Source organism: Abramis brama (assembly GCF_963993115.1).
Source record: "Abramis brama genome assembly, chromosome: 6".
Classification (NCBI taxonomy): Eukaryota; Metazoa; Chordata; class Actinopteri; order Cypriniformes; family Leuciscidae; genus Abramis; species Abramis brama.
Genome location: NC_139968.1, coordinates 10503433 through 10518528, shown reverse-complemented (window position 1 = coordinate 10518528; position 15096 = coordinate 10503433). Strand labels below are relative to the sequence as shown.

At 40.5% G+C, this 15096-nt stretch overlaps 3 protein-coding genes across 8 annotated transcripts in view; all 3 read left to right on the top strand.

Moving 5' to 3' along the window:
* dock3 (dedicator of cytokinesis 3) overlaps positions 1–6272 on the top strand; it is a 188068-nt gene extending 181796 nt beyond the window's left edge. For all 6 annotated transcript variants that reach the window (XM_084116297.1, XM_084116295.1, XM_084116296.1 and 3 more), the window contains one exon: positions 551–6272. In XM_084116297.1, coding sequence (XP_083972423.1) covers positions 551–1135 — 585 coding nt within the window. In that variant the 3' untranslated portion in view covers positions 1136–6272. The remainder of the gene's footprint in view (positions 1–550) is intronic.
* Positions 6273–7182: 910 nt separating this feature from the next.
* On the top strand, positions 7183–10072 carry manf (mesencephalic astrocyte-derived neurotrophic factor). Its single transcript, XM_084117891.1, has 4 exons — positions 7183–7425; positions 8227–8354; positions 8448–8589; positions 9439–10072. The coding sequence occupies exons 1-4, from the start codon at positions 7338–7340 to the stop codon at positions 9621–9623; spliced, it is 543 nt and encodes a 180-aa protein (XP_083974017.1). The 5' UTR covers positions 7183–7337; the 3' UTR covers positions 9624–10072.
* Positions 10073–10752: 680 nt separating this feature from the next.
* On the top strand, positions 10753–14641 carry rbm15b (RNA binding motif protein 15B). The gene has a single exon (XM_084116908.1). The coding sequence runs from the start codon at positions 10963–10965 to the stop codon at positions 13411–13413; it is 2451 nt and encodes an 816-aa protein (XP_083973034.1). The 5' UTR covers positions 10753–10962; the 3' UTR covers positions 13414–14641.
* Positions 14642–15096: the final 455 nt, after the last annotated feature.

The window sequence follows — 15096 nt, the reverse complement described above, 5'->3', positions numbered from 1 at the left end:
TAGCAATAGAAGTCTCAAGAGTGTTATTGTACTGTAAAATAATTAAACACAGTTAGAAGGTACACTTCAGTTATGATGGCAGCTTTAAGACAGAGGTGCTTAATCCTGCTCCTGGAGATCCACCTTTAAATACAAATTTTGATCAATATACCAGAAGCATCCAGAGAAGGTCTTTGGGCTCATTTGGCTGTTTTGCTTACTATGTTTGCCACTGGTTATACGAATGGGCATAATTTTAGGCAAACATGTTTACAACATTTTTGTCAATACTGTAGCTATCCAATGTAGGTTAGTAGACAAGTTCACCTTCATGTTAAGGGTGAGTGAATGAGGACAGAATTGTAATTTTTGCATGAACTATTCCTTTAATGGAAGTTCATTGAAAGATCAACAAGCAGGGTTGGAACTGGATGGAGGAAGTTCTCCAGGAGGTGGATTGAGCACCCTTGCTCTTAGGTCTTCTTAATGTTATCCTACTGATCTTACGTTTGAACATTGCAACAGATACAATATATTGAATACAAAAACCTGCTTTACCTTTCCTCACCAGTCGCCCCTGCACCCTATACCTGCCTCACCCACCAGTCCACAATCGGGCCTGGATGGCAGTAACTCCACCTTGTCCGGCAGCGCCAGCAGTGGCGTCTCCTCTTTGAGCGAGAGCAACTTCGCCCAGTCCTCCTCCGAGCCTCCGGCTCGAGCCGACACCTTGGACTCGATGCCGAGCAGCCAGGCTTGGACCACGGACACAGAGGAAGCCGAGAGTCCCTACCTCCCCGTACGCTACAGCGTCTCCGAGCCTGAAGTTCTGGACCCTCTCAAGCCCGCTCCGTGCCGTAGTCACTCAGCCCCGTTGGGTGTAACCCCAGGGATGCCCACCGATGGCCACCACCACCATCACCTCCATCTCCACCATCACCACCCACATGCTATACACATCACCCACCCGCACTACCACCACCATGAGCCTGCACCTGCTCTGCCTCCCAAACCTTACCTGAGGGAAGGGTGCATCCCTGAAGAGGACCTGAGACCGGTCCCGAGACCCATGCCCCGCAAGATCTCCCAGCCTCTGCTCACTAACAAGGAGGAGCAGGCCAAGGTGGCATGGGAACATGGCATCAGCGAAGAATAGACAAAGAACAAGGTTCAGCTTGGATCGTTGGTTTTGGTGTTATAGGTGGTTGGGTTTTGGGAAAGTCCCAAGAAATGACTGATTTGAACCTTCTCCTCTACTTCCCATGTATCCAGTGTAGGTCTTTTACACCTTTTAAGAAGTGCTTGCCATGTTGCTGAGCTTCTACATGCTATTGAGATGTTTTGTTTTGCACTTAGTGGTTGTTGGTTGGGAGTTGCCCTGGAGCCTTGAGTTCAAACTGAGTGTAGAGCCCAAGCTACTTCCCCTCATTAGTATCAGTATGTTGATTGGATAATACAGATATGTTGAAAATCCAGAAATTTGCAATGGTATGAAAAGAGACTTTCAGATGAAACAGGAAGCACAAAATGAGATTCAGGTGGTTTTGAGGTGAGATAGATACATAGATACATCTCTTGTCAAGGTCTACAACTTGAAAACACTTCATAATCATCATCACAATAGTTTCGATATGTAATTCATACACCTTCAGAAAGAGTGTTGACAAACCTTATCAATAGGCATTGTTCAGTTTTGTTTGGGTAGCACTTTAGCACTTAACCTTTGAGCACCAAAAACCTTATTAGTTTTGCCTTTTTATTTTATTAAATTCTGAAATAATTCAGAAAGTGCTAGCAGCAGTCAAAAGTGGAAATGTGGTTCTTTAGATAGTGGCTAAAATTTAAATTAAGTTACATCCCGCTAGCCCACATAAGGGTGGATTTCAGATGATCTTTGAAGGAGTTTGAAGATCTCCTCATCGACTAAGCATGCTCATTGTAAAAGCCTCAGACGCGGTTTTGTTAATACGGTGGCTGATACATGCTAACACTTCATTAGAGATCTTAAAACACTTCACAGAACGTCTGTTAACTCCTGCACGGTTGTGGGAAGCTTCTCCTCAGAGAGAATCTGCACTGATTTGACAGTAAGAGGCTTTTACAATCTTTGTAAAGCCTCATTACACCCACAATATTGTCGTGCTGCGAAAGCAAATCAGCCACTCTAAACGTTACTACCCCGTTATGCTAATAACACAACAGCCAAAGCGCTGTTAAATTAAAGCCATTTCACAGATGTCTCCTCACAGTAAAGCGGCTTTTGGTCTCAGTGGGTTCCTTTGGGAATTGATTTCTGTTCCTCTGAGTTGACAGTTTTAATAAAGAAGTATATTTTTAGATAGAGCTGTTATAAAATTCCAAGACTTTAATATAATTGTATTGAAAAAAATACAAAAACAGAGTTAGAATAAATACAGCTTAGATTATATTATAGTGTATATGTCTATGAAAGATTATAGCCTATCACACATTTTTAAAGGTGGAAATGAGGCAAGATTCATGAGTGTGTTTTATGTTGTGACTTTTCTAAAGTCTTTCAACTGCTGATAGATGCAAATTCAGTACCTGATGGTGTTTGCATATTAACTTCTGACGACTTGAAAGTATATGTTATTTAAAAAGCAAATTTTGTATGTACAATGTGCATGTTCTCTTCAATGGTGGTGATAATATTACCCTACATCACTTGAAGGGAGGGCTTGTTATTGCTTATACTGTATATGTACACACCCTCATCCACATCCTCATGATTATTTCTGATTTGAGCAACACTGCATATTGGGATAAATTAATGTGGCTGAAAACCCTAAATTTGCTGGCCAATTTAAATTTCATTTTCCAAAGGAAAGCAAGAACACACATCCAATAAAGTGACAAGTTGTAAAAGCTATATGTTAATTTTAGCTTGTCAGGCGATTTGTGTCATTATGGGTAGCTCCGCCCACAGTTAAATCTCACTGGTCCAAAACCTTACTCCATACAACTCTGTTAAAAGGGGTCATGAACTGCATTTTTTTATTATTTTATAATGTTTGAGGTGTACTTATAATGTTAGTATGATTTTTACATCAAAAAATTGTCATAATTTAGAAATAAAAGGACATTTTTTACCCAGATTTTAGCCCTCTGATTTGAACGCTCTGTTTTAAGGGGCGTGTCTGCTGTGAGACTTCAATGTAAACGTCCACTTCTGTGATTGGCTAACATCTTTGCATATAAAATAAGTATTACTTATGTGGAACTTTCTTGAAAAATTTTACTACGTTTTTACTAATACAGCTGTCGCGATTAATTAATCATGAAAAGTGTCTATTATTACATTATATTAAGATCTACTCCCGTGACATGAAAGGTTGCAGTGATGAGCATGTAGCCGATGACAGATGTATCTGTTGAGCCTATGAATGCAACACATTCCAACTCGATTTCTGCACTCTCACGAATGCTTTCATCATAACTAACAGTGAAAACACGATGTAAGTAAGAGATTCGTTGTGCAGTTTAGACAGTGTCATTGATTATAACGGGAGTTTTGGCGAAAGTCCAGAACTCAGTCACAGATAAACTCACACTGAGTGATTGATAGCTCAGTCAGTATCACAAATTAAATATCAGATTACTATAATGCTATTAAGTGAAGTTGACCGTTTTGTCACTGGCTTGATTTACTGACGCATAAACAGCAATAAACGATTTTGAGACAAAGAACTGTACATTAATCATATCAGAAATCACTGATCACAGATTAGGAAATAAAATGAACACGGTTACTTACATGTTGTGGCATTACTGTCAGGTCCATATCTTGCAGTAACAGTCTGTTTGCAAAGCCTGCGCCGAAATTGCGACTGATTTGACAAAGAATCCACAGTGAAATGTACCAAACAAAGAAATAATGCACTACTTATACATTCACATTGTTGAATATAAATAAGCACTTTTCTAGCATCAGGATCCTTAGGAAGATAATATTATTTTTAGTCCATTGGTCCTATGTCACTCTTCTCATCTCACTAACGGTCCAGTGAGCGGGGCCAAAGATGTGATGCGTCTATTATGTCATAATGTGACAAAATTCAAAACGAGTCGTTTTCTGAGCTTGATTTCAAGCTGTTTTTGGACTAACGAGGAAGTTTTGAATTCTGAAACTTATAGGATGTTCTATTAGTACAATGAGCTCTTACATGTCAAAATATCAAGGAAAACTTGGTTTCTCAATTCATGACTCCTTTAAACATCACATATATTCTGATTGGCTGTGATTTCATTGTGTCATACGATATACGGACAGACACTCACTTGTCACAGAAACGTTCACATGGTTAGGCATATCTTTTATTTTATTAATATTTTAAAACCACTGTATTTTTATTTTTTATTATGGGTGTTCTCCCATTAATTTTGCAATCTGTATTATAAATAATCTCTTTTTATTTATTGATTTTATTTTATTTTGTACTGCACTGTTAGGCCCTACACAAATGAATGATGTGGTTTAATTTGGTTTTGTATCACTTAATTAAGCTTCCTGTTTAATTTTATTTATTTCTGGCATGCAAACACAAAAGTATACTTTAGGCTGCTCATAGTATGAAATGTACTTAAGCCCCAAATTATCAAACGCAAAGGCAAGTTTTTAGGTAAACTTTTGTGAAATGAAAACTTTTCATGGCAGGATATGTACAGAGAGAAATGCATGTATCGTAATGGCTGATATGACTGATGGTTCATCACTAACAATCTTTTAATGGCCAGATAAAGCAAATACACATGATAGAGGGCCTTCTGTAAATGTTCATTACATTCAAAAAATATTCCCATCTGTTTTCCGTTAGTCAGAAAAGACATAAACTTCCATTGTCTATTCGTTTATATGCTCTTCCTCATAAAGTGAAACTTGGGAAACTGCTGATGGTATGCAGTTGTATATTATTACATATTATTATTTTCTTTACTAAATTATAAAGACATAAAATGATAAAGTAAGTGTGTAATGTCTCCAAAGACATATAGAAATGGGTTGAGTGATTAGTTAATAATACTTGTTTATATTAACTTTAATAATTTTAGGGTTAATTCAAACAATATAAATAATTTTTATACACATTGAATATTCAGTGATCAGGGAAGGAACTGGAATCTATGCAAAGATCGAGTGTTATAAGACAGAGTGTCGAAGTATATCCGTCACAGCCCATTCTGTGAATATTAGCACTGATAAAACTAAAATGCATTAATATTTGTTGTTTTGAGCATTTCTTATTATGCTTTCTAGACATTTTGCATGTAAATATGGTCTGACGGATACTGTGTGTCTTGTATTCGTTCACCATCGTAATGTTGCTTGTATATCCAAGCAAAAAAGTTCTAGATAAAAAAGTATTATAATCACAATTCATTAAAACCTTATGCTTTACATGAAGGTTACTCATTTGGCACAAGCAACTGTAAAAAACAAACAAAAAAACAAAAAAAAACGAGTGTACATATTTTACATGTTTGATATCTCCATGGAGGCAAGCTGACCGTTTTGGATTCAAAGTTTCAGATTGAGGGTGACATTTTATTTTTTACATGATGAGGTTGCCCTGATCAGCTCCTCTAATTCAATTCCAGATCAATACTGTTGTTATGTGTGAATTGCTAATGAAATATTGGGTTTATTTTCCTGAAAGGATTGATGACTTGAATGCGGTAAATATTGTCATACATTTGAAATGACAGTTTCTGGTAATGTGACAGGATGAAATGGGTGTGCAAAGGGAAATGTTCTTTTTTGTTGTTGGTCTCTGTACATATGAAAAACTAAGTAAAGAGGGGTACTAAACGCTCTGGCCTGCATTACAGTTCGTACCACACCATGTCTGGCTTTATTTTGTGTATATAATCCTTCAAAAGCTTTGTATTTATATGGTCAAGAGGGACAAATCATGTATAGACTGAGATTAATTGTCTGCCTTGTACTTTCTGATGTAAATGTGTTTTTAAAACTAAACTGCAAACAAGTGAAAAAAAAAAAAAAAAAAAATCTTTCAATGGCCTACTCACTACAGTTATTTTGTGTATTTTGCATTGAAATCTGAAGAGCGTTTTGTTTTACCATGCAGAAATACGAAAACCTTTGTACAAGTATTCTCAAAGTATTTTTTCTGTATATATTGTGCTAGCATGAATAAATGTGGTGTGGATTTTAGATGTAAATACACACTTTTTCTTTCCTACTCACTTAACCGCTGTGACGTGTAATTCATTAATAATGCCTAATATTAAAGATAATGTTTTATCGACTGCTATTTGCCTTCTTTCCTTTACTTGGACGTGTGATTGAGTCATTACCATAAGTTCTCTGTTGTTGTTTTGTGTGTGTGTGTGTGTGTGTGTGTGTGTGTTTATTGGCAGCAAAGTATTAAAAGGACCTTGAAAAGAACTAAACAAACAGCAAAAAAACTTGCCTCAAAATGAAAATTATGGATGCTCATACCGAAAAACCATAAAGTTAAATGAATAGAGAAGTCAACAAAACAACGATAACGAGTTGCAATCACATTTTTTTTTTCAGCTAATGAACGCTAAAAACATTGACAGCCAATCCGAATCCACCCGACTTTAAAGAGCTTAAACATTTAATGTGGCATTTAATGTAACTTTTAAACACTTATAATAAACAAAATTATCGACTAATGGTGTAGATTATTTCTTAGTGTGAACAGTAGTTCTGAGAACTCAGTTAAGCTTTTTGGTTACTATCTAACTTACATTCATTAACCAATACATACTAAGCTAACTCGTACCTGAATAAAGAGTGGATTTACTGTTTAAAGTGCTATAGCAAATGTTTGGAACTAAAGTGGTAGGCCTATTGCCTTTTGGTGACACCAATATACTGTTCATGTGAGAGAAATATCACAAAATGGCCTTCTTTTATAATATACTTACTGATAAAGCAAATTTTGGTGGAATGATGACAGTTGATTTATGTAAAGCGTCACCGGATGGAGGAGAACTACAAACATGGCGCTGGTGCAAACCACACATCATCAAGCCGTATATCGTCACCAGGAATGTTCACCTTCAGAGCCAATCAGAGGCCGCCAACTGGACTCACTCCCTGGATGAACACTGCACATCCATTCAGACAAGAGTGCGTGTTGCGACGTCATACGCCAGCCAATAGACGAGCGAAGAGTGTACCGGTAACCAATCAGATGCGAGAGGGGGCGGGAACTTTCAATAGGAAGCGCTGTTGAATCGGTACGTTGCGTGTTCTCGAGCCGGTATCTTTAATGATCGTTCAGAACCAAGTCTAGCACTTTTTCATACCGTATTTAAGTAGTTAAAGACGTTTGTTTGGTTTTAGGATGTTATATTTAAGTGGGCTTTCCGTTGCACTGGCCCTGGCGCTGGTTCCGAGCTACAGTGACGCTTTGAAAGATGGAGAGTGTGAAGGTGAGTTTGTTTAATATCTTCATGATGTAAACATGTGCAGGAAACACATATTACCTGTCAGAAGAGTCTCACTTCTGCGTGTTATTCAGTGGCTTTAGTTTAGCTATGTTGTATGTTTAGTTGAGGTATTTTTATTGGGTATTTTTGGTGTTTGTTTCCTACTGTTAACTACTTTAGTTATTTAGTTGATTTGGTTTTTAAGGTGTTAAGCTGTAGTGTATATTCATAATGTGTAGTATATTTCTAAAACGATATATTAGAAAAATAAGTATTTTATAAATATAAAGTATTTTATATTATTATTGTCAAGACATTTATTTATGTAATTTTGTAAATTAGGTCACATACTTTTTGTTTTCAATGAAAATCTTTTAGACCCTCATATCATACTGTAAACTGTGGATGACATAATGCAGGTTATTATCAGAACCCATAAGCACTTCATATTCAGAACTATCCTACATCATTTCCTATTTTCGTATTCATAAACTGATCAGTAAATAAATAACTGATATGATGCTAAATATGACATTTATCTTGATGATTCATAAATGCGACTAATCTTGTTGCTCGGGTTTTAACAGGGTTGCCACTTGGAAATATCAGGAAATTCCTTACTTGGAATAATTATTATGGGGTGGAAAAACTTAAAAGACATGTATACTTTAATAGTGAATACACATCACATATTTTTTCATCAGTTAGATATCGCTGTATTGTAAAGTAAATCTTGCTTGTAAGCCGTAATGTATCGTTTTCAAAGAAAAAAAATGTCCTTTGTGCATGATTTTTGCATTGCAGTCTGTGTGGGTTTCCTGGAACGGTTTTACCAGACGCTAAAAGACGACGACGTCAAGTTCAACAGTGACTCCATCGAAAAAGCTATTCTAAAATTTTGCAAAGATACCAAAGGGAAAGAAAACCGCTTTGTAAGTCTTTGTGTGTATCAATGAATTTTGCTTTTTTTCTTTCTTGCATTATTTCTGTTTGTTTATTCTAACTTTGTGTGTGTGTGTTTGTAGTGTTATTATATAGGGGCAACAAGTGACGCAGCAACAAAAATTATCAATGAAGTTTCCAAACCGATGAGTCACCATGTGCCAACGGATAAGATCTGTGAAAAGCTCAAAAAGAAGGACAGTCAAATCTGTGAACTGAAATATGGTAAGTTGCATAGAAAAATACACTGGCCGGCCATTTAAATAGGCAAATGCTTTAGAGTCTATGATTGGATCATTATTGCAGTGATTATTATGTTTCTAGCATGTTATATGTTTGGCAACAGTTCTTCTAACCCTATTGATGGAGTGTGTAGCTTTTCATTTCTTAAACAATTAGTATGAAGACACATCATGGCCATATTTCAGGATGACAATGTCAAGATTCATCAGAATCAAACTGTGAAAAAATGGTTGGGAGGAGCATGAAGAATCATTCATTGAAAGTCTTTGGGATGTGCTGGAGGAGACTTTACAGCAGGCGTTCTCAACCCTGGTCCTCGAGGGCCACTTTCCTGCAGAGTTTAGCTCCAACCTTGATCAAACTCACCTGTCTGTAGCTCTCTCGTAATCCTGAAGAGCCTAATTAGCTGGTTCAGGTGTGTTTGATTAGGGTTGGAGCTAAACTCTGCAGGATAGTGGCCCTCGAGGACCAGGGTTGAGAACGCCTGCTTTACAGAGTGCTGGACTCTTGCATTGACAAAACAAGATCTTGACCAAACATTGATGGAAATAAATGTAATTTCCATTAATATGGCCATGATGTGTCTTCCTACATGGTTGTTAAAGAAATGAAAAGCTACACACTCCATCAATAGGGTTAGAAGAACTGCTGCCAGATATAATATGGTTGGCGAGTAACTATATCAAATCCATAGTTCTGTTTGTTTAAGCATCCTGCCCATCCCATGATGCCCAATAAATCACTCTTACCAATCTATTGAGCTATATCCACTCTGTATAGTTATAAGATAATATATACTGCCAGCCACTAAATGCATGTTCCTCCTCCTAGATAAACAAGTTGACCTGAGCTCCGTCGACCTGAAGAAGTTGAAAGTGAAAGATCTGAAGAAAATTCTGGAGGAATGGGGCGAATCCTGCAAAGGATGCGCAGAGAAATCCGACTTCATTCGCAAGATCAATGAGCTAATGCCCAAGTATGCGCCCAACGCAGCCAAGGCACGGACAGATCTGTAAACTTGCAGGGAATTACGGGACCAAGGCAGCGGCCAAAGGCATTTAGGGTGGAAGATTTGCGCTGTGAAGCTGACTGACCATTGTGTTGTCACATTACCATGTACTCCTGGGGTAAACCTCAAGAAACCGAGCGCACACACTTCCATTAAAAATACAACTTTTCATTTATGACTTGCGATGTGCAAGTTTGTAGTTCTAAATAATATCCAACACAACTTATGTTTGCCTCCTGATGTTATGGGAAATATGTTTGACACGCTTTGCCCAGTTTGATTTACATTTTCTTTCTTTTTCTTTTTTCTTTTTTGAGGGTATAGGCTTTCTTAATTGATTCATTATTTGAAATAAAATGGAGGAAAGTCTCATCTTCAAAATATGAGGGTCAGTTTGAGTGTAAAATGTGTTTAATACAGTTATACTGTCTTTTTTCATTAAAAGAAGAAAATAAATTGGTCTTGTCCTTTATTATTATTATTTTTTGTTTGTTTTGTTATATTGTTTTTATCATTATGTTTGCATTTAACATTGTACCATTTAAATCATGGTCACTTTTTGTACAATTTCCTTCAGGGCATTAGCATTTTATTTCACTACCAAAACACCATGTGATGATATTGAATTGATATGGTTATATAATGCAATATTCATTGCATGTATTTGTATATCACTTTACAGCTTTTGGTACATTAAATAAGTTCATGCACATTATTTGGATTGTCATATGACATGCATACCTTTTTCATTATTGTATCGTGATGGTTTGGCTATTTTTGCATATACTGTGCATAGTATGTGAATTTTCTGTATGCATAGTGGACTAAATTTGCTCAAATGTGCAGTGTATAACGGGAATATTGTATGCAATGCACACAACTGGATTTGATAAGGTTTATTGTTGCATTTATATATTATTTCACATTCACAAATAGACTGCAGTAGCACAATAATCCAGGCATTGTGTTTTTCTCAACTCTTCTTGAAAGAGAATAAGTATTAGATTCTTATGAAAAGTATTAATATAATTAACTCTTAGAACTTTACAGTCAATATTGATTTTCCTTTAGAAAGCGTCACGCGAATGCGCACTGACGTCAGCTAGGCTCCTCCCACTTGCGGGGCGCGCACATTCCTTTTGTCCAAGATGGCGGAGTAGATGCAGCCGAAGCGACGCTAATGTTTGTCGTTTTATTTTTATCGGTGAAACTCAACATCCAGGCGAACGTTTTTCCGTGCAAACGTTAGTTAAAGTCCTCCTCACGGATGTACAAAAACTCTTGGAGCCGTGAGATTTCACCTCGGAGCTGATTTTATATTTTTGCGGGGGGAGCATCACTGTAAAATGAAGCGGCAGGCCGAGCGCGACGCGAGTCCGTCCAGAACTCTCGCCAAACGCGTCCGCGAGCGAGACCGAGAGCGCGAACCGAACCCGCCGCTCGCGTTGCTGCTCGCGGAGAGCCGAAACTATCATAAACGAAGCCGCAGCCGAGAGCGGGAAAAACCGCGGGTCCGCGAAGAGAGAGAGAGTCTGCATCACCGCCCGCATCACGAACTGGGTCTGCTGGGTCGAGCCCCCCTCCGAACCACCTCAGTCCTGCCTAAAGGTAAGACTGTGACACCAGCCACTGAAACAGTGGGTACACGACTAGAATACAAGACACTACTTATCAGCAACCTTGGATCTCAGCTTTCTGATGAACATGTGGAGGACGGACTGTTTCATGAGTTTAAAAAGTTTGGAGATATGAGCGTTAAGCTTTCTCATACGCCTGAACTGGGTCGCGTTGCCTATGTCAACTTCAGACACACAGAAATTGCACGGGAAGCACGTCACGCTAAAACCAGGTTGGTGCTATATGATCGTCCACTCAAAGTTGAACCCATGTACATGCGGCGTCGCAGTGTCACGCCTCCAGATGTTAGTTATGTATCTCTGCACAGCGCTGCCTACACCTACAGACAGCGGTCCCTGTCGCCCGGCGCGGGGAGCACTAGCGCCCTTCGGGAAGTGAGACCCAGGCATTACGTTGATGGCATGGGACTCAGCCGGGACCGCGTTTTGGACTATTACAGCGCTTTGGAGGAGAGGAGCCGTGCATATGCATATCAGCTTCCTGAGGATGACTTAAAACCAGAGGACGATCAGAGAGCCACGAGAAATTTGTTCATAGGAAACTTGGATCATAATATTTCTGAGGTGGAACTACGACAAGGATTTGAGAAGTATGGGATTATTGAAGAAGTCGTTATCAAGCGGCCCGCTCGCGGACAAGGCGGCGCGTATGCTTTTCTTAAATTCCAGAACTTGGATATGGCTCACCGGGCTAAGGTGGCCATGCAGGGGCGTATGATTAACGGCAACCCGATTAAGATCGGATACGGGAAAGCCAATCCGACGACTCGGCTCTGGGTGGGCGGACTTGGCCCGAATACGTCTCTCGCTGCTTTAGCACGCGAGTTTGACCGCTTTGGGAGTATTCGCACCATTGACTATGTGAAAGGAGATAATTTTGCTTACATTCATTATGAGAGCTTGGATGCAGCCCAGGCCGCTTGCGCGCAAATGCGTGGCTTTCCTCTGGGCGGTCCGAACCGTCGGCTACGTGTGGATTTTGCGAAGGCGGAGGAGACGAGGGCGTACCCTCAACAGTACCAGCCGCCTTTGCTCCCGCCTCCTCATTTTGATATTCTCGCTGAGGGTTACGGACGCCACCGCAGCCTAGAGAGGGAGCTGAGAGCGAGGGCCCGCTCACCCTCACACCCTCTGTTCGCCGAGCGAGAAAGAGAGCGCCTTTCGGACCGGGACTGGAGTCCGCCGAAGGGACTGGAGCGGCGGGCGAACCCGGAAGCGTTTGGGCGGGTCCGTCAGCGCAGTCGTAGCCGCAGCCGGGAACGCTGGGTAAAGGAGCGGGACCTCGAACGGGGGCTGGGGAAAAACTGGGAGGAGCGGCGCAAGCGAAGGAGCCTGAGCCCCAACGACCGTCCCACCGAGGAGCGCGGACGGTCAAAGCTCAGAGGAGGGGCGCCGGCCACCCCTGAAGACAGTCCGGACCGGGGCCGCGGGCGTCTCCCGGACTCCACCTCAGAACCCCTCGATCACACCCCTGACATCAGCAGACACTCCAGCGACGAGCGTCCCGCGCAGGACGAGTCTTTGCATCTGAGGAAGGACGAGCGGGATCGCAACCACCGCAAAAGCGAGAGCGACCCTGACTCGCAGACGGACAAGTCCAAAACAGACTCCAAAAAGCCCAGCACGCTCTCCGAATACGCCCAGACGTTGAGCCGCGTGTGGCACGGTTCTCTCGTCCTTAAAAACAGCTGCTTCCCCACAAACATGCACATGCTCGAGGGAGGCGTGAGCTTTCTCCACGCCCTCATGAGAGACAACCAAGCGGGAGGCGCCAAGATCACGCAGCTTAAAATTGCCCAGCGGCTGAGGTTGGATCAGCCCAAACTGGACGAGGTGACGCGCCGCATCAAGCTAGGCAGCCCGGACAGCTACGCCGTGCTCCTCGCCGTCCAGGGGCCCATGGACCGGGACGCCCCTCCTCCAGAACCAGGCCTTCAACAGCGCCTTCTGCGCAACCTGGTGACGTACCTCAGGAACAAGCAGGCGGCAGGGGTCATCGGCTTGCCCCTCGGGGGCCCCAAAGAGCGGGAGACGGGGGGCATGCTGTACGCCTTCCCTCCGTGTGACTTCTCACAGCAGTATCTCCAGAGCGCTCTCAAAACTCTCGGCAAACTTGAGGAGGAGCACCTGGTGATCGTTGTGGTTAGAGACTCACCTTAACACTTCAATTCCAACTCTCTCTAGAACGTTCCACACAGATTTTATGCCTTTTATGATTTTAGGGATGGACCTTTTTAGTTTTAAATACTTCCACATAGTCATCATTCCCTTCTTAAAATGTTTTGAAATCGAATAGCATCCCAGAGAAGTTACAAATGAATTGTTTTTGGGGTTTTTTCTCAGCTGTGCTCAAAATTTTCCATTGTATTCTACTTTTAAAAAAAGTGTTTTATATATTTGCATGCACAAAGCAATTTGACTGAAGTTCCCATCCGGTGGTTTGCTATAATGGGTGTACTACGTACTGGGCCTCATTTTTTTTTAAACTCAAACAGAATGAATGTGCGTAAATCATTTGTAAAAATCATGTGTTGGTGAATTGTAGCATTCAATTCGCTCTGAGTGTTTACCTAAAAAAAAAATGTTTGTCGATTTCTGTTGACCGGAATTCAAGTATGTGGCTACACGTTCAGTAACAGTTTTTCTCTCGCTGTCCGTTTCACAAAAATCCTAGATTTCTTTTTTTTTCAGAAACAAAACGGTGCTTGACAAGGCGGTATGTTCAGCTCAGATGAGCCGTTTGTGTCGTAACTGATGGCATCTACCTCTTTAACCATGTAACACATCAGGTATGTTTGACAAAATGAAGCGAGTCTTTGAGCCCATTGCGTTTTAATTGTATGTTGTTGTTATAAATATGCACCTGCAGCACTAACAGAAAGGTCATGTGACCATACGTATGTTACATAATGAACGAGTACTGTACCGATCCAGACACACTAATGTTTGTAACCATTACTAACACTACGGTTTAAGCTTGTGTTTGTTTGTACGCAGTGCCCTCCGCTGAATGACTAGTTGCCGAGTCATTTGAACCCATTGGTAAAATTGAGTCAACACACACGTTTAAAGCAAGTGCTATTCTGAGAGTTTTTAAACAAATGTCCTGTGATTTGAATTCCATACTGATGTGTAAACCAGAATCAAGTGTTATTCTTAGATTTTAGTTGATAATCATGGGGTTTGAAGGTCCACCTGCCAACACTACAACCATTTGCACTGAACGGTAATTTTCCATCGTTGATTTTTAATCGTGTTCTTTTGTTTTACACCTCTTTTAACACTCCTTTTTTTTGTAATACTTTTATAGGAAGTCTTTTTTTTCTGTCTGTATGCGAAAACTGTATGACGTATAAAAAAGTAAACATTTCATGTGCTTGTTTTTAAACTCGTACCTCCTGTCGTTATTTGCAAAACTGCAGTTTAATGTTTAGCGACATGTAGTGGAAATGACCCGTCTCCATAGTTACCTCTTCTCCATCTCACTCCTGCCTACAAAACAAGTTGTGAAGGTTAAAGTGGTAACCAGGCAACCACATCCATCATTGAAAAAAAAAAAAAAGCTCCCAGAGTTCAAATGAGGCTTGACTGTGAAGCAGCTTGTAATGACCGCTAGATGGCAGTGTGGTCAAAGAAAAGCAACATTAACTCAACATATGAAATGGCAAGTTCCTGCTGTGCACGTGGGAAGTTGCTTCAGGGGAAGCAGTGAGTGCACTGCATATTAAATGCTTTGCTGAGAAATTGTTGCGGCACTGAACAGATTTAAAAGCAGTCTTCATTTAGTTTCACCCTATGCCATTGCCAGTATGCAAGCGAAGTAGTTTGCATACCATATTTATG

Bases quoted from the DNA above. Each gene is read 5' to 3' on its own strand.
- manf (XM_084117891.1), top strand. From the start codon at position 7,338: ATGTTATATTTAAGTGGGCTTTCCGTTGCACTGGCCCTGGCGCTGGTT. The intron at 8,355-8,447 runs GTAAGTCTTTGT...GTGTGTTTGTAG, and splicing joins AAGGGAAAGAAAACCGCTTT to TGTTATTATATAGGGGCAAC. The intron at 8,590-9,438 runs GTAAGTTGCATA...TCCTCCTCCTAG, and splicing joins AATCTGTGAACTGAAATATG to ATAAACAAGTTGACCTGAGC.
- rbm15b (XM_084116908.1), top strand. From the start codon at position 10,963: ATGAAGCGGCAGGCCGAGCGCGACGCGAGTCCGTCCAGAACTCTCGCC.